The sequence below is a fragment of the Corapipo altera genome, unplaced genomic scaffold, assembly GCF_003945725.1.
Source record: "Corapipo altera isolate COAL_440 unplaced genomic scaffold, ASM394572v1 337, whole genome shotgun sequence".
Classification (NCBI taxonomy): Eukaryota; Metazoa; Chordata; class Aves; order Passeriformes; family Pipridae; genus Corapipo; species Corapipo altera.
This window is the reverse complement of record NW_020885211.1, coordinates 7,171-34,639: the sequence shown is the minus strand read 5'-3', so window position 1 is coordinate 34,639 and position 27,469 is coordinate 7,171. Positions and strand designations below refer to the sequence as shown.

Below are 27,469 nucleotides of genomic sequence, written 5' to 3'. Positions count from 1 at the left end.
TTTACAATACAGGACAGCATACAAGTTAAGTTACAATACAGGACAGCATACAAGTTAGTTACAATACAGGACAGCACACAAGTTAGTTACAATACAGGACAGCACACAAGTTACAATACAGGACAGCATACAAGTTACAATAAAGGACAGCATACAAGTTAAGTTACAATACAGAACAGCATACAAGTTACAATAATACAGGTTACAACTCAGGTTAGCACACAAGTTAGTTACAATGCAGAAGAGCATACAAGTTACAATACAGTAACCCCGGTTGGGGTTTTTTTATTCTAAAGTTAAAATGCTGTAAAAAAAAAAAACCCTGTAAGAGAAACAATACAAACACAAGATTAGAATACTACATTACACACACCCATCCCCTCCATCACCACACCTCCACCATACCCCAAAGCCGCAAGCCAACCCTGAATATTGGCGCACGCTCAAGACGCTCCCTTGGGAACGTGGCAAAGGCAAACCCACCCATGGGATTTATGTTGTTCAAGGACACGGGTCCACTTGGTGGATATTTCAGGAGGATAGGAAATGCAGTGGGCACCTCAAGGGGATTTGATTTTGGGTGAGAATAGCCAATGCATAAAACTGTATAATGTTAATAACACTATGCATTCTCACTTCTGTGCTGGCTGTTTGCCACGTCAGGGGTATTACAAAAAAAATCACTGAGAGTAATGAACAATGAACTTTGATGAGACCAGAGAAGTAGAATGTTGATGGAACAAGAACTGGTTTCAACATGGAACAATCCAACACTAGACACCATTATTCCAGTCCTCACAGAGTATTATAATATCAGACGGAGCTCAAAACCATGGGCTAAATGAACTCAACAGACTTTTATAGACATAGTTCACACACTAAATAATGAGATCTGTGAGTTTCTATCAAATTACAGGAAAGGTGGTGATGGAATGTTTTGGAAAAGGTGGGAGCAGGCATGACGTAAATGGTATGGAATAAGGGGTGGACACACAACAACCCTTATCCCCAGGAAAGAACAACTGGAAGTTATGTTTTTTGTTGTAGTTGGGTTTTTCAACCTGGAGAGTCCGTGGGCAGCAAGAGTTTTCTGTGCTGGTATCTTTGGTGTGGGAGGAATCTTTGTTTGTATGCAATTTTGGGAGTGGGACTGGGAGTTGGGAGGCAGGTCGGAAAACAGGAAACAACAGGCCTTATCCCCAGGAAAGAAGGCCTGCAAGCTTTTGCTTAGTAATTCGGTTGGTTTGTCACCTAAAAAATGACCACAAACTCAAACAACTCTCCCCAAAAAATGACCCAAAACTCAAACAAATCTCCCCCAAAAGTGAACACAAACTCACCTAAATCTTCTCAAAAAATACACCACAAACTCACCCAAATCTCCCTAAAAATGACCACAAACTCAACTAAATCCCCCCAAAAATGACCACAAACTCACAAAAATCTCCCTAAAAAACACTATAAACTCACCCAAATCTCCATCGAAAATACACCAAAAACTCACGCAAATCTCCCCCAAAAATGACCCAAAACTCACAGAAATCTCCCCAAAAAATGACCACAAGCTCACCCACATCTCCCCAAAAAATGACGCAAAACTCACCCAAATCAAACAAAAACATGTCCCAAAACTCACAAAAATCACTCTAAAAAGTGACCACAAACTCACACAAATCTCCCCTAAAAATGACCACAAACTCACCCAAATCTCCCCAACAAATGACCCACAACTCAGAAAAATCTCCTCAAAAAATGACACCAAACTCACCCAAATCTCCCAAAAAGATGACCATAAACTCACAAAAATCTCCCCCAAAAAAGACCACAAACTCACAGAAATCTCCCCAAACCCTAACCCTAACCCTAACATCATCTCAGCATTAGGTTTCATAGAATCATTGAGTCACAGAATGGTTTGGGATGGAAGGGACCTTAAACATCATCTAGGGACCTTAAATATCCAACGGCCGTGCCATGGGCAAGGACACCTTCCACTAGCCCAGGTTGCTCCAACCTGCCCTTGGACACTTCCAGGGATGGGGTAGCCACAGCTTTTCTGAGCAACCTGTGCCAGGGCCTCCCCACCCTCACAGGGAAGGACTTCTTCCTAATATCTTATTATTAATATCTTATCTTTCCTTCCCTTCTGAGCTGAGGCTCTGCACCAGCCTGATCTGGAGCAAACCACAGCGTGCCAGAGTTCAGGGAGCTGCCAGAAGCCATTTCAGCCTGGCAGCCTGGAGCTAACTGAAATTCAGGGCTATCCCAGTGCTTCCAGCACTTGAGACAGCTGCACTCGGGTGGGGGTTCAAATCCCCTACAAGATCTGGCAGATGCAGTGGGTCAGATTTTACCAGCTCTTGTGGCAGCATGGAGGATGGGGAGGAGAGGGATAAGGGTTGCTGGGACACCTGCAGCTGGATACTCTGCCCAGGTTTTAAACCTGGCAGCTGTAGCTTTCAGAGTCAGGCTCAGAGACTGAAATGCTGAGTTCACGTGCAAGTTAAGGTTGTTCTTCAGGGCCTCTGGCACTGAGCCAACACAACCTGCACTTGTGCCCGTGTTTGTTAAGCCAGGGCAGGGCTACGCATTTTTATATCCTTTGGTCACAACTTCCTGGCAAGGTAGGAGAAGCAGCATCATTCTCTCCTTCAATCTCATAGAAAGTCAGAGTTTCTTCTGGTCCTTGAGGCTCCTCTCCGTGCCCTGCCATAAACCCATCCTGACACTCCTTATTCTCACTCTGCAGCTGACGGCGGCTACAGCTGTATGAGCTTCAGGAACAAGAAAGGAGGTTAAGAATCACCACCACCTACAGTTTCTGCTGGTTTCAGACAGTTTCTCATACTCACTTTATAGTCACTTACCAGGACTTGCTGGACAAGTTGTCATAGCTCTGATAACATCTCTTTCCTGGACAGGACTAGAATGCTATTTGAGGGCCAACTACATTGTGCCTGTTTACAAATCAGGTAGATTCCACAAGTTTAAAGAGGAAAAACTGCAATTACCAGGAATTACTCCACTCTCATACTGAAAGCTTTTGCTACCATTTCATAGAGGGCTGGAGCAGCCTTATCCCACATAACCACATTTCTTCGGTCCAGGCTGTGGGATAACTAGTTGTCAGGAACATTATCTGCCAGTGATAAATGACCACTCGTTTTCACGTGTTCAATGCTTTTATTTTGTGCTGTCAGTGTAAATTAACCACCAAAGACTATCACCATATGTGCAACAGCTTCCACAAAACAAATCTTACAAATATACAACAGATCAAAACGTTATTCTTGTATTTCCAGTCATGAAATCTATGCACTATGAAGGTAGACAGAAGAAATACAGCTATTATAAATGTGACCACCAGTGGCAAAGCAGTTTTGTTTTGCAAAATCTGAGAAAGCCAACTTATTTTAAACATTTTCACCCTCTAATGACTCTATGCCCAATTTTTATCTATAGCTGTAGTGGCAGCCTATTTCAGTGCTTCAACAAGAACCAGGTGTTCAAGTGTTCAGTGCAACCTCTCAGAGATACACGCCTTTAGTGACAGCGCTTTTCTCCACATACTTTATGCAGCCACATTCAATTGTGTTCCCTGCATTATAGATTGTGTGTACCTTTTCCTATGCTTCCCTAATCAACTAAAACAACATCTTGTCAACTAGGAGCATAAACCTAAACATGAAATATGAATGCAGCTTGATCAACTGACTCAGCCCCCTAAGACAGGATAACATTTACAAAAATATATTAGCAACAGTTGACAAACAAGAAACGAGAAACCAAGAATGAGTTTCCAGCTCCCAGATTTACATTCCTTGAGGCATGTCATGAGGTACAGGGTTAGGTGAGGCAATATAGCTGATTTGGTGTGGTGGTCCTGAACTTACAGCGTTGGCCATTTGTGGTGAACTTCCATGTGCAGGATTTACTGGGTGCCAGGTACTAATATAGCGGTAGGCAGGAACCACAGTGTCAAACCGAGGCAGAGACTGCTGGTTGAAGGGGTATGACACAACTGGGTAATGCACTGGTCCATAGGATAGGGGTGGAGGCTCTGCATTTGGAAAGTTACCTTAAAAAACAGAACAAAATGCACATACACAGGCTTTAACCACATTCATGGCCTTTTTACGCTGTCTTTCATTACTATGAACACAGCAGGACTCAAATACCAACCATTTGCTGGTGCTTCCAAGGGAACCTGGACTTCAGTCTGCCGAGCATCAGTGAAGATCTGAGGTACTGACTGATCTAAGGCAGGAGCTGGCTCAGCATATGCTGGATAAACTTCTGCTGAAGATGGAGGCAGCACTGGCTGTGCATACACCATGGAAGGCCAATAGCTCTGATGGCAATACTTAGAGGAAAAGAAAAAAACCCCACAAGGTCAGGCATATAAACACATAGTCCCCTCCTCCAAATCGCTACTAGTTCAGATCTGAAGTTAGGAAAAAGTGCATTTTTTACCTCCCTAGCCCCTTGAAACACCAAACAAATAAATAATAATAAAAAAATACTGCCTACCAGAAACGATATTGCAATACACAGCAACAGCCAGCTCAGTTCCACACTGTTGTTATGCCACAAGTATTTACAGAGGAAGAACATTCCCACCTACTGGCTTGGTCATATTCAAAAAGATTTTTAACATTTCTTTGTTTGAAAAAGTTCACATTACTTCTTTTACTTCCCTGAGCAGCAGACTGACACTGCATATGACTACTGGAAGAGAAACAACTCTTCAACAGAGCAAGAGTTTCCAGAACACAAAGAAATGGTGCTAACACAGTCTGAACACAGCTGGACAAGTCCTAGAAGACTCAAACCACACATCTCTAAGTGGTCTTTGATGTCTTGTCTAAGTACACAAAGGTTTTTAAGAAGGGCTCAGGTTCTCTGCCTTACCTTCACTGAAAGAACAACATTTATTCATCATCCCCTGCAAAAACAAAAGCAAACCCAAAAACCACCACCACAATCCAGAGTAAAATAACTTAATATACATACAGCATGCTTCATATTTTGAGTTAGAACTTCACTTCCTGAGTCACACTTCAATCTCCGCCAAGCAAGCCAATATGTATTAACAGTCAGGAGCACAGGATGCACACTTAGCACACTTAGAAGTGTTCAATACGTGACTTTATTTGTCAAGAAAACCAGCAGTTTTTACAGGCACTTTACTATACTCATTTTAAAAGTGCTTACTTGCAATCCCAGATTAAAGTAATACCGCAAGACCTTTGTATCTGAAATGAAAGGATATCACGTTGAAGAGCAGAGGAATAAAAACCAAGCAGCAAAAGCAATTTGCACACATTAAGAACATATTACTTTAAGCTACTCTTAACTTAATGAATAAGAGTATCTTAGCACTACTTTTTTTTTTAAAGTTTCAAGGGTAAACAATGTATCTTGACTAGAAGTAGCTGTTAATGCTACCTTATCTTTTTAACTTAATCCAGTTAGATGTATGTGCAATAGTAGAGCATTTGTCTGACCAACTTATTATTTAACTTCAGTGACTACATTAGCTTTGATTTTGGTTTACTCAAATGGTAACTGTCAGTGTTGTTACACGTTTCCATTGTCTAAGCAACTAGGATTTAAGCAAATCTGGTTTCCCATTAATCTTGAGGTTTTAAAGGAAAAAGTATTTTCTCAAATAGAAATCAGATGAGTCCCAAAATGAAGTTGACCACTAAAGGCTCTCCCTCCCTCACTACAGAAATGAGAAAGGGTTTGGAAGCATGCAGACAGGCAGAAGCAGCCTTCTCATACACCTCTCAGTGACAATTCACCAAAGCTGTTACATACACAGTTTGTACACTGCCCATGTACTGTAAATACCCTCACTGGGCTGGCACACGAGACAACAGGCCAGCTCCACAGAGACTCCAGCTTCACACTGTTGCTGCCCAGGGCTAGTCTGTCTCTGCCACCACCTCCACCTCTAGAGCTTTGCTGAGCCATGGCCACAGAGACATGTCAATGGGGACCACACACACAACGACCCTAAGACCTTCCCACCCAGTTTTGGGGGTCTCCCCAGTTGTTATATCAAGTGAGAAAACAGAGGCAGGGAAGGAGGAATAGGAACATATTCCTTCCTTCCCCTTCCTCACAAGGGTACTCAGTTCCCTGCTTTCTTGCAAATAGTCTTTTACTTCTGTCTTCCATGTACTGAATCATTCGTCCCCAGGCAAGTACATGAAATGCTGAGAAATGATATCAGATGTGTGGAGGAACTTTGAAAGCACTTTCCAAGCACAACAGGGTTTTGAACTTGGAAACATATTTCTGACTGTCCAAAAACAGTGAAGGAGTTTTAAACCTTTAGAGTGGACCTCTGAAAGGAAAAAAAAAAGAGAGCAGGTGTTTAATCCCATGATGCAGTTCTGGAACTATGCATGAAAAAAGTTGTTTTCTTAGATTGCAATACAGCTTTGTGTTAAAGGCTCAGGAAGAGCAAGTCACCTATTGCACAGCACAAACTCTGCTTTAGCACAGTTGGGAGCTGACAGGGAGAGCAGGGAGACAACTCAAAAGGGGCAAGTCACTAAGGGCTTCAATTCAGCAACACCTCAGAGTTACCTATATTCTCTACCAGGGCCTTAGATCAACAGTGCTTCCCTATCCACCCATGTCCCAAACATTCCCAGCCCCGCTCCTCTATGGTACTGCATGTGGTATTTTGCTGCAGGAAGGCACAATGTCAGCAATGCAAACTCCTGTCTTAAAATGCATGAGGACTTGTTCCTCTATCGTTGCTGCCAATTTTCAATTCTTTTAATGTTCAGCATATCTGATCAGGCCAACAATCCCCACAGCTATTCTAGGAAGTGCACACAGATCCATCCTTATGTCAGCTTAGTCCTGGAAGTGTTGGTGATCTGGCTATTAACATTGACCACAGTCACTAAAACACTAAAAATAACCCAAAGGCCTACATGAATGCCAACTTTTTAGCATCTAGCTGAAACTGCATCTACATTTGGAACAAGTTGGTTGGGGTTTTTTTATCCAATTTTATTCTTTGTTTATGCAAATCTATGCAAAGCAAGCATCAGAGCAGAATGAAATAGCTGCTTCATAGCAGTGATAACAGCACAAAGGAAGAGCTGAGAGACTGAAGTGACACACTGATACTGGAAATACTGCTGTCTGTGGAACGCTGGAACAGAAGCATGTACAGTAGGAGACCAGTCTTCGTTTATATTCCTGTTTTAGATGTCCAGAAATCAAGTAAGTCTTCAGTAAAACACTACAACTTTTATGAAGCAATAGCAAAGCCAAAGAAAGTTACCCACCCCTGATGAAAATACAAAGACCATGTTGACTGCTGATTAAAAGCTCATCTCATGACAAAGTTTTTACTCTGCTGATGGGAAGCTCTGGTCAACCCTGAACACTGCTGTGGTCTCTGGAACACACTTATATCAAGCAGTCTTTTATCAACACCTCCTTCAAATACAAGGGACCAAGTAAGGGTAGGACATCTAAGGTGACCATTTGTAAGTCCGAACTGCCATTAAAACAAGATCCAAGAGACTATGAAAACTGGAACAAATGCAGATACAAGTAATGCTAAGGCACAGAGCAGGTTTTCTTCCCAGGTCCAGGTCTACTGACAAGTCATGGTCCCCATCTATAGCAGGCCTGCAGGTATCTTCAGCAAAGCACACAGAACTCCAGATCAAGTACACCCACATACTTTACCCTATGCTACCCCAAAGCTGCTGGATTTCTTAATCTAAAGGCCATTCAGATTATCATATAGTCTAACAACATAAATGCTACATGCAATTAATTAGCAACCTTAAGATCCTTATTCTAGAGTCTGTGCCAAAAAGCACGTGGCCAATGTTATGCAGAGTGACTCAGCTGAAGAGCTACAGGTGGGGTCTGAAGAGGTTATTAATCCACATCCACTCCAGCTCCTTGTCAGCACACTTAACACCCAATTCTCCCAAGTGCTGAAAGCATCAGCTAAGGGCATTCGCCTCGAGCTGAAAAGCATGAACTCTGATGTTACAGGATCAGCCAGAGCGATGGTACCACAGCAGGGAAGTAGAAAACAGAATATTCAAGATTAACAAATCTGGGAATTGAGAGCACAGGCAAAGACAGCAGAGTAACTGAAGAGCACAGCAACAGGACCTGTGAAAGCAGCAGGCCTGGTCTCTGCACACTCATTGCTCAGTGGTTGAAATGTACCTTAAACACTGTCCTATCTGATGACAGTATGTGACAAGGCTACACATACAAGGAACAAGATGACCCTACACTTAAGCCCACAGAATGACATCTTGGAGCACAACAAAAACAGCCCACGGAACTGTGCAACAGCATGACTTTATAAATACAATTATTTTAATCAGTTATGAGAAAAATGATTACTGTGCCACAAACCAGTATGTTATAGGCCAAGCACCCTCTCCCTTGACATTCATTTATTTAGGGTGCCATCTAGAGCTGCAGTAATCATACATTTGAGTCAGATACAAACTTTCTATTCAAAACTGGGAATTAAAATGTTTTAGCATAAGCATCTATAATATTATTTCTCACTCCCTGTGAGCTGCAAAAAGCTATTTCTTCTCACTACTGGTATTCTGTCAAGCTTCCAAGGAGAACACAAGTCAGAAGTGCTGAAGAGCAGCAGGAGTAAAAGCACAAAATACCATCATTACCTCGAGGCAGATCACTGCCACTGGGATCACAAGAGTAAGCTGGAAGAACAGCACCAGCTTGTCCCACCTCACTCACTGGACGAAGAGGAGTTGAGTAAGTTGGGAACGGCACCGAAGAAACTGTTGCAATTGGAAGGAAACAAATGTCACGCAAAAAGTCAACTTTGCCATGGTATGTCAAATGAACAAGGTGCTCAGTTACACAATTAAGCATGCACTTTGTCACCACAGTGCCCCTAAATTCAGGCTCTAACAAAATTCTCTTTAGCAATCGCTTTAAAACAAGTCCAGAAGAAATTCTGAAACCAGATGGGAAGGTTCCGATCTCTGAAGCCTTAATTGTATGTCTATCTGCAAGCTTCATATCCCAGTTAAGAAAAACTGTCTTTTTCAATCATTTCTCCATATTAGAAGGCAGGCCAGACTTCTCTTACATAATTGTCTGCCCTAGAACAACAGAGAACAGATTAATCACTTCAAGTCATCGGAAGTGTGACAATAAGCCCACAAAAACAAGACAAGGTTCAAGACACGTCAGGCCAAAAATATTTCGGGCAGCCTACTGTTAAACATTCCTTAGGTATGAAGGGATAACACATAAGCAGGTTGGCACTGGTGAGCAGACAGCTTTGAGAGCTCTGCTGACTAAACTCTCAAGCAGACTAGGAAAAAAAAAAAAAGGTTAAGAAAAGTGAGACAGAACTGAGCAGAATGGAAGGTGGAGGTTTTTTGGATGCTAAACGAAGAGTTACAGAAGACATGAAAATTCCTCCTTGCAAGAAGTGAAAAAGAATTTTTTAACAGACACTTCCAGGATGTTAAAGCAAATACATCTAAGGGGGCAAGTGCACTATGTGACCAACCACAAATCTGATCTCCTTGCGCAGAAATAAGTAAGCACAGAATTAACTGAGAGTCACAAAAATGAACCTGACACTTGTGTGAATCCTGAAACATCACAGCCAGTGACTCTTCTGGAAGAGACAGTAAAGCCTCTGGAACAGTATCTCAACTCCAGGGTGCTTCCATCAACTTCTGCCTTCTAAAAAGAACTTTCTAGCAAAACTCTTGGCTAAAGGTGGCAAGGGGAGAAAACCCAAAGCAGAGACCTCCAATTCCTATGCAAATTTGGGGGCAACTGCCCCCTCAAAATAGAAAGTCAGCAATCAAGTTACAACAACAACTAAGTCATTTTAAACCAAAGCAAGTGACATTTTTGTTTTTAAACCTTTTAGCATTTGTTTTGGATGGGGGAGGGGAGGGAGGGCAAAATAACTGAAAACTTAGTCCAGGGCTGCAGTCTGTACACTCTACCTGGTCTCCCCACAGAAAAGGGAGATACTATGACAGGTTGAACTGCTGTCTGGGGGGGAGTTGCTGTGGTGACACTGGTTGGAGTGGAGGTAGCAGAATTTGAAGAGAGGCCTGTAGCTGGAGCAGTATAAACATCTGTGGAGGTTGAAACTCCTGCAGAGTTCACCAACACCTGGAAAAGAGTCAGAGTATTCAGCAGACTGCCTCTGCAACTGGCTTTGACAGAGACTACAGAAATACCACATACTTCAAAAATTCTCACTTTATATAAATCATTTTGGAAATCCTAGCTGTAAAGGCACCTAACTACCCAAATTCTCTAAAAATTGGCTCAAAAAATACCAGTTTAAAGTTACAGACACCTGCAAGGCATCTTCTGGCTCTTCTGTTTTGCTTGGTTTTGTTGCAGCAAATTGTAATCTTTGCTGTAAGATGCTGTAGGGGACCCCCACAAACTGACACAATGCAAGCAGAGTGGTTTCCTCTCCACAGGGCTACCATGATAAAGTAGGAGATAAAGTACCAGATACTACCTTCTGGGGATAGCTGTAGGAAGCCCCTTCCTCGTGAGGTGACACCCAGACAGGCCCTTCTTCCTGAAGGGATTCCAAAACCAAGCATGGTCCATTTAAGTGGCAAAGAAGCCACGAGGCACACACCCCACACTCCTGTTTTTTTTTTGTTTGTTAGTTTGTTTTTTTATTTATGGACTATACACCCACACAGATCATCTTCCATAGCTCGAGTAAAAGCAGTTTTATTCTGACATGCACAGGACTGCTTTCACACCCACTGAAGAGCAGCAGGTGAATAAGACTTAGTTTCAAATTGAAAAAATAAAGCTCCAAGGTCAGTTCTATCACAGATGAGATCTCTTCAGTCCCACAGTGGAGGACTAAGATTAGCTAGAATACAACTTGAAAGGCAGCATGATAAAAGCAAGTGCTGTCTGGAGTAGAAAAAGAAAAGTAAACAGCACTCAAATAGACATTTTCTCTTCCACAGAGCAAAAGATGAAAAATCATGCATGTATCCAGTGCAATTCAAACTTGACTGCTGATAAAAACCTCACTATTTAGGGAGAAAAGGAGGGGGAATGTATAAATGAAACCAACATGCCTTTCTAAGAAGTCTCTGACCTGCTGTGTTAAGCCTGCATCCAAGGACATTTCCTGTGAAGAATACTACACACCTCAAGGATCCCACATCTGAAGAGACTGTGACTAAAGCTTACCAAGTTTGCTGTAGGTTCTGCTGAACTAAATACTGTTGCAGTTTCACAGTCAGGATCTGGAGGGCACAGGCAAAATTAATTGAAAAGAGCTGCATTAAATCTAATCCTTCAGAAACGTATAAAAATGTCTTAGTATCACATTCACCAAATATTCTATCAGTAAAGACTACATTTTTACTTACCTAGGAGTGTATAGATATATTCTTCATGAAATTTTCCTACAAGGGAGATAGAACAGGAAGCTTTGATTCAAGAAAAGGGGAAAAAATAAAGCTTGGAGTTACAACTACATTTTAGTGCATCCATTACTAACATGTTTTGAGTATCATCTTGCTTTGTGCAGAAAAAGTAAATAAACTCTGAAGCTACTTGGTGGAAGAACAAATGGTGTTATCAAGGTTGACATTACCAAATTTACACCATGCATTTTTAAGCAGCAACTTAACTTGCTACAAACCTCCACAAAGGTGTTGGTGTAGCAGCTTAAACAGAAGAGACACATTTGTATCAGACAACAAAGAAATATAATGTGTTCACACACATATTCAGAGCTCACAACAAAGATCTCTAGGAGGTGTAAGGACCCCCCTTGGACAATCAAAAGCACATCGAAAAATTTATAAATCTGGTTTTTTGCCTACTAATCCCTTAAGAACTCACCATTTTCACTTACTGCTTCCTCCTCCTCTGAGGAATTCAGGGTCTGCTTGTTAGGTGAAACAGAGTTCTGGTTTCTCCTTGCTACCCAAAATCCTGTTGGACTATGGACAGTGGGAGCAGGACTACTCTGGCTCTGAAAAGCAAACTCAGAAGCATGCATTTAGAAATAATTTAAAGCCTTTCCATGCTCCACACAGATGCACACACACAGTAGCAACAGGCTGGCAGATGAAGCTTTCTGCAACCAAAGCTTACTAGAAGTATCATCTGTGTGTCCATTCCTATGCACTTGATTGCCACATAACAGTTGCAGCCACATTTTCTTCCTTTATCTTTTGTTCTGCCTAGAATACTTAAGGCAATTTTTTATTTCAAGACCTACCAGTGTTCTGTGCTATGCAGTCAAGTTGCTTCCTCCCAGAACTCAGTCAGCTCTAACAAAGCTGAGGAGGAAGGAGACCCCAGATAACAGCCAAGACTGCTACCTCCAACATGTATTACTGCATTCCTCACTCTGGAGCATCTGATCTAGTAACAGCAGATCAGTTCATCCAAATACTCCAATTATCATGGACAAAGGTTATCTTTAGTCACCACCAGTGAAACCCAGGGGTTACTGCTGGCACGGACACCACTGTCTGCATGAACTTGACCCACACATGCAAGCCTGACTGTTTCAGACAGCAGCACATATCAAGTTTTCCCAAAGGACTCCAACATTTTACATGCCCTTTGTGTTTGCACTGAAGTCAGTACCTAGTTACACCACAATTTAAAAGATATAGTTCTCTGAAGCAGGACTATAGGATTGAGATGCTTGAGTAAAAGAACTCGATTCACTCTTTTGTGATAGCTGAGGTGACACTCAAAATTCTCCTCAGAAGACATAAAAGACTGATAAAGTGTTTAGAGAGGCCTGAAAGATTTCCAAAGTTGAAGCAGAGGTTGTAAGTCAGAAGATTATCCCATCAGGCCTCTAGTAGGATGGCAGAGTTCTCTGTGAGATGCATCTTTCCCCAGAAAATGTCATATTCCTTTACTGAACAAGACAGAGAAAAATCTTTGGCATTGACAATACCAAAGTCAGTGAATGAACATGAAAACCTATTCATTGGGAGCTGGAGGTACACGGTCTAGCAATGGGGAGGAAAAGCCCAGGAAGCAATACTGATTTCATATGGAGAGAAGAAATGGCAGGATAATCTGTCCTTATTCCTTGACACTCTTGGAGAAAAATCAGAGCAGAGATTAAAGATCTAGTGCATGAGGGCAAAGAAAAAATGACTGCTCCTGAAGCAACCCTGAGCACCCTCCCTCTCCCTCATTTAAAGACATTTGTTAAGTACTCTGCTTTAATACAGTTCAAAAAATTCAAACCTACCAAGCTTTCTTTTGTTTGTTTCTAAAAGATCTGCTTTCCTATTGAGATACCTCTTTATCAGTTGTTTTTTGGTGGGTTTTTTTTGATAGAACACCCAGCTTTGGACTAGGTTTGGACTACAAATAAAAGAGAAAGATGCATTTTAAAGTTTAAGAATACACTCTGCCACTTTATCTACAAATCAACAGAAAGACTGTTTTATGAGAAGCCTAGATTCGTACTTTTTCCTGTTTCTATAGCAGAATACATTCTTGCAGGAACAAGATGCTAATTCGAAACTACCCAACTACAAATTCACAGAAACAATCCAGGCTATCACCATACAGCTTCTGAATCCCATAACTCAAACAATAAATTATAGAGTGGCAAATAAGTGAAAAGCTTTCTCCCACAACATTTAGAGCGAGACAGACATCCACAGGAGGAAGAGATTTTGTTTTGTTTTCAAACTGCAATAGAAAGGAGAAACACTGCTTTATGTTTATGAAAATATACTAATAAGAAAACAAGTGCTGCTGGTGAGGATACAGAGAAAGAAGGGGAATATTTCGAAAAACTGAGGTTTTAAGCAGATTTTACAGGATCTCGACTAATTTTAGTCTTCCATGCTCAAAGACATTCACTGCTAAGCCTTATTCCAAGAAAAAAAACCCCAAAGCTGCTGCATATTTAGGTAAAGAAGTGCCGTGCATTTGTACAGTTTTTCCCTCCTCCTCTCTCTTTGAGAGGTTTCAGCTTACCCTTTGTTCATAACTTACTGGTAAGGTAGAAAAAGCAGCATCATTCTCTCCTTCAGTCTCATAGAAAGTCAGAGTTTCTTCTGGCCCTTGAGGCTCCTCTCCGTGCCCTGCCATAAACCCATCCTGACACTCCTTATTCTCACTCTGCAGCTGACGGCGGCTACGGCTGTACGACCTTCAGGAACAAGAAAGGAGGTTAAGAATCACCACCACCTACAGTTTCACCACCGTTTTGGTGCTCATTTCTAACTCTTTTTAAGAACCCCTCTGCGCCACTAACAGCCAGTTCAGCCCTTCATGTCCCACCATCCTCCCCAGTGCTTGGTTGAGCAATGTTTGGTAGAAGAGGTTTACTGTCACTTACCAGGACCTGTAGGAGAAATTGTCATAGCTCTGACAACATCTCTTTCCTGGACTGGGGTTGAATGCTATTTGAGGGCCAACCATGCTGTGCCTGTTTATAAATTGGGCAGATCCCCTGAGTTTAAAGGGGGAAAGGTGCAATTACCAGGAAGTGCCTCTCAGGTGGAACTCAGCTGTGGTTTCACCTATTAAGCAGCACAAACTCTCTCCTAACTAGTCTGCAGCAAGAATGAATAGAAAACAAGTGGTCACCTCAAGACAGCTTTTCAAGACTTCATACCTCAGCATCCCAAATCCACGGTGATGTCTCTGAGGGTCCTGCTGATGATAGGGTTTGTAAGGTGCCATGTTTGCGCCACCCTGGGAGCAGTGAACTGGAAGAGAGCGCCCCGAAGGAACTTTGTGCTGTAGGCGGGGTGGAAGAAGTGGCTGCCCCCTGCTATAAGCCAATTCCTTTCCACGAACTTTCTTAAGCATACTCTTTTGTGTTTTCATACCCGTTTCTGCAGTTTTCATTGAGGACAGAAGAGACAGATTTACACCTTAAACCTGAGCTACATTCTCTTTATCATTTGAGAAGATCTAGTATTTGGACACATGGCAAAGGAAGAGCCAGTAGCCTGTGACAGAAAAAGTGCATCATAGCTATGCAAAGTTCAGGCCCTTCTTTTGAAGGCTCAAGCAGGTATTCTACATTATGAGAACACAAGCATCTCACATGTTAAGTACCTTCCCACCTTCAGCTAATCAAACCAGTACTGTCAGTATTTAAAATCTCTTTATGAAGGCTGAACTTATTTAATAAAAATAAGAAAACCACAACTCCTCTGAATCAAACAATTTCAATCCAAATTTAATTGGTTGGGGAAGCCCTAGTCCATCCATGCATCTCTGCTAATGCCAAATCAGACAAGCTTTCTGGTTCACTGATGTAGTCTTTATATAAGGTTCTCAAGAGTCAAATTTGTTTTTGGTAATTTTGAGCAATCACCAATTTGCTCTGTATTTCAGTGGATTTGCTCTTTTGCAAAGGCAAATTCGTCTCTGTCTGAAAGATAACTTAACATCAAACCCCTGCAGCGACCAAGTTTTGTATCACAATCTGAATTAAGTCACTTCCAATATCCAAAGATTGCTACAGTTACAACTGTCACGAGCATCTCCCCTACTCCCCCCAGCTCCAATGCTTCTCAAAACCTTGTACAAACCTATTCCTGAGAAGTGTCCACCTGTTATTTTCTGATAGGCTCCTCCTCTTCGGTTGTGAGCCACATTCTGAGCAAGGACAGGAGCCGCTTGAGTCACTGGGTTCAAGTTTGCCAAAGGAACTGTATGTCTGTACAAAGAACACAGGGATGGTAGCAGTGCCCCAAGGATACACTGGGCATAACTGCACAGCAACGTAAGCTGAAGCAACACCAAGGCAGCAGAAAATATAATAGCTTGTGAAAATAAATAATCTGTTTCTCTGACACCAAGCACACATTATTGCTACTTGTTTAATAAAAAGGGGCAACCTAGGCTTTAGTCTCAACCCTATTTACTGCCTGGTAAAGGGTGAATGATTAAACAGTAAGGGGGAGAAAGGGATTCGATTCACTGAAGTGCCAATTATTTAGTTGTCTGGGTACAACATAAAAACTCCAACCAACAGCCCAGGGTAATTTGGTATCTGTGAATTAAGCCCAAACTGCAAAGATCACTTTCACTTTCCAGTGAATAAAGAGCAGCAAGATTCCACAGAAAGCATTACAATAATGATTTTGGTCATTAGAAATTCAAGAGGAAAAATGTCCTGCAATATTCTCTTTGAAGAGTGACAGCCAGTAAGCAAGTAATGCCTCACTTTCATTTAAAAGCCAAAGTTCTCTTTTCCAAGTACCTTGACAATCCCATTTCAAGCATCTGTGAACCCAGAAACTCAACTAGAAAGAGTTCAAACTTGAAGTAATCAGCAGATTGCTTACTTTTCTGCCAGCTCCACAACAAATACAGTCAACGTGTTGTCCTCCTGTCCAACTTCCTGGATATGAGCATTGTAATACCTCTCTCCCGGCTCCAGACGCACCTGGAGAGAGAACAAGGGGAGCTCTAAAAAAAAACCCAAACTGCATCAGAATATTGTCTACAAACCACTAAGAGCAAAGGTTGCTCCCAGCCAATCCTGTGTTACTGAGTTGGCCCAGGAGTCTCAAATACTTCTTGAAATTACAGGCAAAATAAAGAGCACTGTACTACCTTCAGGAAGGAAGGGAAAAGGAAATAAAATCAGTCTGGTGAGTGACAGAGAGGCAAGATACCTGCTTCCTAACTTATTTTTATACACTGTGCTAAGCAGATAAGTACCAAGGAAGACTACTACTGAAGAACTTGAGAACAGAAGATAAAAAAGGAAATTGGAAAGGAAAGCTCTGCTCAGCAAGAAACAAGTCACTAAGTGAATCATCAGCACTACTTTAAACAGTGATTAAAAAAAAATAAGCCCTGACTACATACAACATCAGAATACAAAGAAAACTGACCTTCCTTTCAGCATCTCCTGGCCACATCATGCTACTCTTCCCTTTCTATTTTATATAAGTATTTTGCTACATCACTGTTGAGAAAGACAAGACTATCCAGAATTTTTGCTGATACCCAAGTGAAAAACTCTACAGACAACTACCTTCAAAAGCACACCCTGTGCATTTTGAGCTCTCTGCCTGCACACACAGAATGTGTATGACTGGTTCACAATGAATTTCCAAACTGCTTTTCCTTCACACTACCCAAAGTTTAAAGGGAGATTTTAGAAAAAAATTACATTAAAAAGAAAGTCAAATTAATTGCTACATGGAAGAGAATGAGAGAAGCCTTGGAAAATTCTATGAAATAAAATGGTTTACCATATTCTATTTTAAGCAGTTTTAATAGTTTATCATAACTGAGTCTCCTTTGAGTACTAACCTGACACTTGTCTCCTAAATAGTACTGTCTCCCAGCAAACACCATGTAGTCAGTTTTTCGAAGCTCTAAAAATAAATGAATAAATAAATAAAAATTAAAAAAAGCCTTTAAACTACTGTTCTTTCTTCTTGTATCCCAAAAGTACTTCATGACAGCATCCAACTACAATTAATAGGCCAACTGTCATTTCCTATGTACACCTGAAAACATTCCCCATAGTAACAGTGAAGTAACTGCAGATGTTCTAAAACAGACCATAACCAGGCTAAGTCACAGACCAATAATAACCAGATAATGCAGTAAGTAACACCACTGCTTCAATGCTACAATGTCGTTGTGGTGATACAGAGTTAATCCCACATTTAGTGCAAATGCTGGTATTAAGAATTTTGGGCATATCTTGTCTTGACAGAGTCCTGGTGGCACTTGGCAAAAGTGAAATGTTATCCCAGAAAAGCTGACATTGCCTAAAGTCTCCTTGGTCCCAGATTTCAGTGGGGTTCTCTCAATTCCTTGCCTGGATTCTCCACACATCAGTGTTCCACATAGATAATTGGTTACCACACTCTGTTCCAAGAATTTTAATGACCCACGTTACTGCTTACACAGTTTTAAAACACTGGAGTTCTTCAGTATGCAAAGCAAATCAGGTCAGACATCAAACATCACTTAAAAACTTATCCTTCTTGGTAACTTCTTGCTTTACAGATCAGTCACAGTGTATGCCAAAAAGCAGCCAACCTATCCCAAGCCACAAAGACCGTGCAATCTCTCCAGAATGTAGAAGTCCACGATGGGTGGGAAGCAGGAGAAAAACTCATCTGACAGATCCCAACGTTAAATTTGAGATCTGCGTTATTATACAGTTCTGAGGCCAAAGTCGTGCTATAAAAAGGAGTCCTTACACACGTGCTGTAACTAAAAATTCTCAAATTTGGTTGGTTTCCAATACAACAGAATGGCAACACAGAGTTGGGTACTTTGCTTTGAGTCCTCTTACTTCCTGTATACAGTCAGTAAGTAGCAGAGAGCAGATTTTTAGCAACCTTGTACCATTACACAGTATCAAAAGCAGTACTTTGAATTGCAGACAAGAAAGCAGCTACTGGTAAGAACATGTCCTACCTACAGGAAGAGTTTTTTGGCTTTCCCCTTTTCAAAGATACCTTTTCTGCTGTCCAGCCAAACATCAAACTCCACGTTTCGATAGATCGCAGAGTCCAGTGCCTTTAGCACTTTATAAGGAACAGGCATCTTTGGGGGATTTTCTGAAGGCTAAAACAGAGTTGAAAGGCAACATTAACAAGTGCATTTCATGTGTTCAGCACAACCTCTAACCTGTCAGCACCTGTGGATCATTTTAAAGTGCACAGATGCTACTTTCCAAAATTTTCACTTCCACTGTATCCCCTAAAAACTGAAACTCAAGAATATGAAAACACATTTAGATATTCAGGTGTTGAGCAAACAGATTTTGGAAAGTAGAAACAGGCTTGAGAGTAACATTTGGCATGTTTTTTTACTCAAAAAGAATCAAAGGAATCTAACCAGACCCACGAAGCCATGACCTCAGAAATTGGTGGGAATTTCAGGTATTATATCTGAAAACAGGTTTTTGTAGAGTTTCTAAAACTCTACAGATGGAGTCCACACTACAAACAAGAGAAAAGTGAACCGGTTTAAACCATTTCTGGGGAAAAACAAACAACAGACCAGGAAACACCTGCTAAGTTCCATCTTCCAGTGGAAATGAAAATTAGCTAGGGGAAGAACTAGAGAATTTCAGAAAGGAAAAAGGCTTATCCAATTTAATAGAAACTCAAGGAGGACAAAACCAAAAGACAAAAGTAGATGGAAAAAATAAACCACCTACTTCCAAAAAATCCATTTTTAGAAAGTCAGAAGAGGGTTTAGCCCTGACAAGGGTAACAACATACAACAGAAAAGAAAAAAAAAACAAAAACAAACTGTAAAGTTTTCTTCTCTAACTGACAAACCTTTTCTTCTTCAATGCCTTGTTTGAACTTAGCTTCCTCTGGATTGCCAGCACCATTGCCTTCCCAGTCATCCACCCTAAGTAATTGAAAATAAGATTACAACAAGTACAACACAGGATTTCTAGCCAGCATTAAAATCAACCAACTGCTCATACAACCTGAAAAAGCACCATGGTGTCATCAAGTGGTAGATTTTGCCTTAAACACTAGTGATGTGCAATGCAGTACAGGACAATCCTTTTCCAAGTTTTAAGAGCAAAACCTTTACTTGTTCCAACATCCACTCCTAATGAGGGTACTGCTTGAGTTAGAAAAGGATGAGGGTGATCCCAATGAGTGACTGAATTCTTGCACTGGCAAGTACAAGACACCCTGTTCTAGGTCCCAATGTCATCTGCAAGCATTTAGCATTGGCCAGAGGCAGCTCTCAAGCCTTTCAGAGCTGTAGAGGCTCGGAAGAGTAATAACTGTCTCACTAAAAAAAACCGAACAATAAAAAAGCTTTGATGAAATAAGGAACAATTTCCCTTACAAAGAAGCCGTCATTTTACAGAGTAAGACACAGCTATAACGTAGCCCAGAGCAGAATATATTTAATCATAAGATACTTCTCAGCTCCAAGGAAAGCACAGGATTTACTCTTCCACGACATACTTGAGGTGTGTGCTCGTGTCATGACATAGCAAAAGGGGAGTTAACAATCCATAAAAAAATCAAAGAAATTTGGAAAAGTTGTCCTCTGCAAGGTTTTTAATTTTTTTTCTTCCCTTTTCCAGATCCCCTTCCCAAAAATACTACCTCTTTTCTGATGGATTTCTGGATACTTTTTCATGAAGACAACCGAAGTTTGCATCCTCACTTCCTACACGACCACTGTTTCTGTTCTTCTTGGATCCACTTCGAAACACCTCCACTGCAGACCTTAATTCTTCCTCATCCATGCCAAACACACCTTTGTACAGGACCTCATATAATAGAGCTGATCAACAAAAACCTCGATAACATGAGATTCATAAGAACCCCTGCAATTTTCAAGGTAAGCATATCTTCAGATATATCTACTGTTACAAAGCACTAGTCATATGAAATTTAATTAAGAAGAGAATCATAAAGTAATTCAGGTGGGAAGAAGGGATCTCTGGAGGTCATTTCGTCCAATATCCCACTTTAACAGATAAAAAAATGAGTGTATGTTATATTAACGTACAATAAATGAGCTTCCATCTCTCTCCTCCCCAGCCCTGAAAGCTGAAACAAACCCTGCCTATAATGTATGAAAACATGTAATTCTCTTTCATAGAAAAATGATTTCAAGTTTACCCTGGCAAACAGCAGCATTCTCCTGAAATTGTTTTGTATACACAGAGTCATAATGGCCGTTGCTGGAACAACACAGTAAAATCTGGGAAAGAAAAATAAAGGGGGAGAAAAAAAAAAAGCTTTAAGGCTGGAATTATGTAAATCCAAGTTCTTTCTACCTGATATCCTAGCTCCAGACTACGTTATTCTTTTATTCTATAGTTGACACCAACTCACCAAGAAAACAATAAATATTCTCAATACAAATATGAAAAAGCTGTAGAATCAGCTTAAAACTGAATCCTAGGTAAAGTCTCTAAATTTTGTCTATCATAGAAAAAACATCAATCTGTACATCCTGCTGTATTAAACATGAAATATGAGTTTGTTTCCACCTTACTTCCAAGACCACCAATTGCTCAAGAGGTAAAATAAGTACAAGCCATTTAATGCAGTACCCCTGAGACACACTGTCCAAGTGTCAAAGGCACGTTTCATCCTTCTTTATGAGATGGACAAGAAGAGCTTTTATTTCTCTAGCCCTCAAAGCCTCACTTTTAATAAAAAGTATTGTGTTGCTTTTTGAAGGGGTGCATGCAGATTTCTGCAGCAGATGCCCTGGCACACCGTGTAAATGTGTGCCATCAAACCCCACCCTGGCACACAGCCAGAGCCAACTGCAACCAGCAGAAGCTGTCAGGCAGCTACCAGCACACTGCCAGCAAGGATGCTTCCCAGAGAGCCAGCAGGGGCTGGGATGCCAGGGCTCTTAATTCTCTGAGCACTGGGTATTCTGCCAACACAAGCTCTCCTCTCACGGTGAGGATGAGCAACACCAGAAGGAGCTGCTGCCTGTATGTACAGTCTAATGACAGACAGCTGCCAACACTTAATGAGAGCTCTGGTTTGTAAAGCCCTGGAGGACAAACACACATTTAAACCATACTGCTTGATTTTTAAACTCAGCTCATTTTGGAATTAAATTAAGCTACACAGAAAACTACAAAGAAGAAGAAAGAAGTGTGTGTAAACCAAGTAAGCAATACTAATCAGCAGAAATCAACAGCTGCTGGCTGCAGCACAGATTCAGAGCAGACTGGCCACTTTGGCAAATGTAACAGCCCACACTGAAATCACACCACAGCAACTTCACTGGCATCGTGCCTGAACTAGTCCCATAACTGTGCAGCCACATCTGCGTGGCTGCAGAAAACAAGAGGGCTCAGAGGGAAGGTAATACATAGCATTTCTCCTCTATATTCCTTCCTTTTGCCCCCAGCAGTAATTCTGCTGTAGACAAGCTGTTTCAACAGTTCCCATCCTTAACTCACATCAGTTTGTACGCCACAGAAATCAGCTTTAATAGATCAGTCAAATCCCATTAACTTCTCCTCTTCAAGAAAAAAACCTGCATGCCTCATCTGACTTCAGGAAGTGGCACTAGGGGTGGGGAGAACACCTTCTATTTGCCAGTATGAGAAATGTATCTTGGTGTAACTCAACACATTTCATTCTGTGCTGTCAGGTTATTCAAACTCGCCCTGGGAAGTGTTTTTACACAAAGATTTCAGAAACACGAAAGAATATTCCGGAGTTGTGATATTAACTCTTGCTATCAAAATCAATTAAGCAGGAGTAACAGAACAGGGAACAGCACACAAATCCACTGCTCAGATAGGAAGCAAAGCTGCTATAACTGAGTTAACTGTTGTGCAAATCCTGTGCTTTTTCTGTGAGCCGAAGTCAACTCTGCGGTTTTGTTCAAATATGCAAGGGCACTGGAGTTTCAAGAGCTCAATTCCAGTGGCAAGATTTTACAACTAAGCAGGACTGAAGGTAAGTAGATAGCAGGGGTAGGAGGAAATTGCCCTCACTTCTGCTCACCTTGTCTTCAAAGTCATGGTCTGTGGCATACGTGGGTGGCTTTCCAGGGTACCGATACAGAATGAAGTCTCGCCTAGGCAAGCAGAGCAAAAACAAGACTTACAAGAGCAAACTTTTAGTAGAACCATGTTATGGAGAAGTTTGCAGGGAACTGTTTAGAGAATCCACTGATGGTTTACAAAAAAAATCGTGTGAAGTACTTTTCCTGAAAAGTGAATGCTCCCAATAAAGCAATGGCCAGATGAGTAAACACCACCCATCTTGAGAGGAAAAAAGAAAACTATCCAGGAAAGTGCATGTCATTTACTCACAGATGAAATCAAGGACTTATGCTGGTAGAAGGGTGCTCAGACATTGAGACAATTTATTTTTTTAGAATTTACAATTTACAAGACAATCACTAAGGGAACCAGTCCCCCTGCAAAAGGACTAGAACCCCAGTACAGAGAACTAGTGACTCGTGCCAACCTTCAGTTTGTTCCTTTAGTACTGGGGCAAAATGAGCCTGCAAAGGGAGGGTTCTTATTTCTATCACTGGAGAGCCAGCCTGATACAGGATAGCAGCATTTTTAGCAAGGCAGCAGCACCTCTGCAGGCTTTAATTTACCTCTGAAATAAGTATCAGGGTTTATGCACCAAGTAGGGCAAGTACTCCTCGCTACTGGTGCTTTCAAGAAGACTCACATGAGTTTTAGTCATGCTTTTAACTACCACAGCGTTTCCACTACAGACAGCCCCTTGTTTTTCCCCATTTTCCATCCTTCAGCCACCAGAAAGTTTAACACCAACAAACAGATAACAGAGGAGCATCCCTGAAAAGCGACCCTCCCCTTAACCCACAGGAGCTGGGATGGCACCATTCACATGTCAGTTAAGTGTTAAGGAAGCATTTCTCACCACGTTTCACACATCCACATCTCAGTGACAAAGAGTTAGAAGGTTCTGGGGCCACAACCCCCACACCATCAACCCAAAACAAGAAAACATAAGAAATAGATACTTACTTGTACATCATTGATAAAGCACTTATTTCCAGCTGGCCAGCACTTTCCTATGCAAGATTATAAGATTACATAAAAGAGTAGAGGCATCTTCAACATCAACAACTTTATTCCAGCTCTCTGTAGTATTAAAACCCCCATCCAAACTCATCAGTTTGTTAAAACAATCTGGAAGTTGAGATATTAGGATTTGGGGGAGAGTGTGGTGTGGTGAAAGGGGTCTGCAGGATGGGATAGCCACAATTACCAAAATGAGTAAAACAGAACGGTTCTGGCAGCAGCTCTTAAAACACATCACTCAAGATAGATTTGCTTTGAAATTAAAATCACATTTTTTTCAGAGACTGTGGCATTGATCAAGCTTACTGGTTAAAGACTAAAGACATAAAACTTTGAACTCTGGCATTTGAACCTGGGGGTAAAGGAAGAAGCAGGGGATTACAAACCCTGATAAACATTTAATGTGAAGTACACTCCATGTTGTTTTTTTCTTAGAGAAAAATTGCAATTTTGAGTAAGCTTTTATTGTCCAGCCTACAGAGATTGCTTCTTTGCACCCATACAAATTCCCCACTAAAAGTGGTACTGTACAAACAATTTTTTCATGGTTATTTACTACAAATCCTTAGTATTACTTACGCAAATGAGACCCCAGGATTGGGGTCCATCTAAAAAAAAAACCGCAAACTCAAGCACATTTTAAACTGTCACCTAATTACGTTCCTTTTCTAGTCTCCTCAAATTTTAGTCTCTTGAGAAGTATTAGATCAGTTCTTACCTTTGGATCTCTTAGTCGTTCTAGGTATTTCTCAAATGAGCCTTCCACATACTTTCAACAACGAAGAAAACAAATACAAAAACTTAGGCAGCTGGAAAACAAAGTTAAACCTAAACACTACTTAACAGCTTCTAGCTGTTGTATGGAAGGGGGCAGGGTAGGGGCCGGGGACATAAACATCAAATTTAGGACTAATCTGCCAATTCCTGTCAGTTTTGGGTTCTGAAGGGCTCTGGCCTGACCAGGGGCAGGAATTTAGCTCTTCCCTGCCTTAAATCATGGGAATGATTTGGGGTACCAACGTGGAAATACCAAGAGATTCTAAAAAAAATTAGGAGCACAAGTCAGCGACCCATACTCTGGGGCTCATCTCCCTCCTAGTTTAGATTATGCACTTACATATGATTACTGGGGAAAAAACCCAACCAAATAAAATCCCAAAACACAACCCCCAAAACCCACACCAACACCATACACGCAGCTGCGCCCACACAAACTGCCACAGACAAAACCAACCAGAAAACTCACCCCAAAACCCCACGATTTCATCCAGTGATTTCACACATACTGGAATTTTCCACTATCTTTTGATATTTGTTTCTTGCTCTAAAGTCCTACACATTTCCTACCTATCCATTTCTGCAATGGCTGCTCCGTAGAGATTATACACAAATAACTCCCACCCTGTTACTTGGGTTTTAGTAACTTGTTGTGTGGTTGCAACTCAAATAAGGTAAGGAAGCAGTCACCCTGCCACTTCTCTCACACGCGGCAAGCCAGGCAAGGCACAGCATGTTCATGTGGGCGCGTTTAGTGCAAAACTACACCCCCCCTTCCACAGCTCTGCCTAACTACACGTGCACAGCTGCCCCACGCAGTTACTTACAGATTCAAACCTGGACTGGTGCTGCCTCATAAAGGAGACACAAGCTTTCCTAACTTCCAAATGATGAATTTGAGATGAGAACAGCTGGAAGAAAATAAAAAGTTACGAAGGAACGAAGGAGAAAATTTCAGAGCTTGTTTCACGCTTCGCACGAGTCGTTATTTTACCCGCAGTTTGCAAAGACTGATAGCAGCACAGAGCCCCGGCGGTGCGGAGGGTCGCGGACACGTGAGGGCTGGCGGCAGTCGGAGCGCCCGGGGGCTGATGGCTCCCATCCTCACACACCTCCTCACCCATCCACACCCACACCCCCCTCCATCCCCCCCCCGCGCCACCTCACCTCGGGCACCCGGGGGGGCTCCGGGAGCACCCCCAGCCCAGCCCCGGTGGCGCTCGGCCTGAGGCCCCCCAGGCTCCCCCCAGCCCGGCCGGCTGCCCACTTGCTCCGAGACGGCTCTGAAGAGGCAGGAGGCGTCCTTGGCCGTCATCTTGCGGTAGAGTCCCAGACTTCCCAGGTACTTGTCCATGGCCACCTCGCTGAGGGACTTCTGCCCGAAGTACTTTTTCCAGCCCTTCTGCATCTTCCCGGCTGAGGCGGACGCGAGCTCGGCGCGCGGCGGCTCCGCGCGCGGCCACCGCTAATGAGGGGCCGCTAATGAGGGGCCGCGCTCACCTGCGGGATCGCCCGGCGGGACCCGCCGGCGCCTTGCCCTGTTCCCGGGGATCCCGCAGGAGCTGCCCCCGCCCGGGCCATTTTAAGCTGTCCCGTTCTCCCGCCCCGCTCCAGCCCCCGGCGTGAGTGCGCAGCCCTCTCCTCCCCGACCTGCCCGGGGAAGAGCCCTTGCTGAGCCAACTCCTTCAGCTCCATCGCTCGACATCCTTGGCTACGTAACCAGGGGGAACATCGGGCCCGTTGGTTACGCAGAATTCCCTGTGACACCCCTGCACGCTCCCGGGCCGGAGACAAGTTGCTGGCAGTAAATTTGAAAAAAACAGCTCTATAAAAATCGTTAAGGACATGAAAATCTTAGTTGCTCCTAAGGAAGTACTTGGGGTAAACTTCGAGGATCGGCAAAAATGACACCTGTGCAGCCTGATTATTCCACTTGATTAGGAGAATGCCTTTCCTCCAAGGAAAGGGCATGGCTGAACGAAATGAAGATCTGATATAAATGAACTGCACATATATGCTCTTAATGTTTTTCAAACCCATCAGGCACTGAGTTTTTATAACACCACAGACATTCCAAGGAGTGCCTTTTGAACCCACGGAGTGAACCTTTTGAACTTTGTTATTGAAATACAGTGTTTCCCAACAGCAAAGCTAATATGAAGGCATTAATGTTTTGAGGTACAGAAACATCCTGCTGTTGTCAAACAAAATCCTCTGACAACAGAGTGCCCTAGTTCCATGTGCCACTGGCATAAGTTAGCTGGTCTAACTCACATGGGATACAGCACCAGAAAAAAAAAAAAAAAATCAAGATATAAGAAGAGGACTGGTGTAGTTCCGGGACAAATTTTAAGCTGTGGACAAAAAGCCTAAGAATTAAAAAGTTAGAGGATTTATTTCCTTATATTAAAATATGAATAGTCCAAAATCATTGCCTAATTTACTATGAAACTGAATAATCCACTTGCCAATTGTGCCTATCTTGGTCTTCATTAGGTTTTGTACAAATCATTTACATAAGTAAAGAAAAATCAAGCTACAGATACAATCCACATTTTTTTATGTCTTTCGTTAGATCAAGCACAGTGTTCCCCTTGAAATCAACACCCAAAGATGATCAATCAGTCAAAACAGTTGGTGAGCAAATGAAATGCTGAAATATAAAGAAAACACCCCTATAAAAGAACTTGCAATCTGGTTTAACAGCTTTGTGCACTCTAGCCTTCGTAAGTCACAGTAAAATGGCAGAGGATTTCAGTCCTGCATCCTCCAAAGCTGCAATAAATGTGACAGAAATGGCAAACAGAAGCCATGGGAAAAAAAAAAAAATAGGATACTTCCGTTTATTTCCTTTGGTACATTCTGTTCTGGGGCAGCAGTGCCAAGGGCACTTGTAACAGAGCTGTTACATGACCCGAGTAAACGAGATAAAATGTAAACATCCACAAAAAATATATAAAAAAAAAAAGTAGGGAAAAAAGCACATCTAACACATAATTTAGAAACCATGTTACAAACTGTAGTTGCAATCACAGCTACATGAAGGAAAGCAGTTTTTACTGTCCTTCCATTATTGCCCAGAAAGAACTTAATAGTTAGTAACTACATTTGTAT

General features: G+C 41.9%; 1 protein-coding gene across 1 annotated transcript; it reads right to left on the bottom strand.

The window, feature by feature from the left end:
• Positions 1–3,747: 3,747 nt before the first annotated feature.
• Positions 3,748–25,763, bottom strand: LOC113940195 (putative bifunctional UDP-N-acetylglucosamine transferase and deubiquitinase ALG13). Its single transcript, XM_027631303.1, has 23 exons — positions 25,623–25,763; positions 25,183–25,266; positions 24,297–24,347; positions 23,522–23,568; positions 22,518–22,590; positions 20,655–20,736; positions 20,133–20,313; positions 19,335–19,410; positions 18,504–18,612; positions 17,338–17,402; positions 16,359–16,459; positions 15,600–15,727; positions 14,672–14,894; positions 14,393–14,524; positions 14,023–14,203; positions 11,908–12,052; positions 11,430–11,465; positions 11,248–11,303; positions 10,014–10,299; positions 8,700–8,819; positions 5,215–5,255; positions 4,183–4,363; positions 3,748–4,078 (listed from the first exon to the last, which is right to left on the bottom strand). The coding sequence occupies exons 1-23, from the start codon at positions 25,761–25,763 to the stop codon at positions 3,813–3,815; spliced, it is 2,805 nt and encodes a 934-aa protein (XP_027487104.1). The 3' UTR covers positions 3,748–3,812.
• Positions 25,764–27,469: the final 1,706 nt, after the last annotated feature.

Bases quoted from the DNA above. Each gene is read 5' to 3' on its own strand.
- LOC113940195 (XM_027631303.1), bottom strand. From the start codon at position 25,763: ATGCAGAAGGGCTGGAAAAAGTACTTCGGGCAGAAGTCCCTCAGCGAG. The intron at 15,728-16,358 runs GTAAGCAATCTG...TTCTTTGTACAG, and splicing joins GTTGTGGAGCTGGCAGAAAA to ACATACAGTTCCTTTGGCAA. The intron at 11,304-11,429 runs GTAAGTAAAAAT...TGTGCCCTCCAG, and splicing joins ATATATCTATACACTCCTAG to ATCCTGACTGTGAAACTGCA.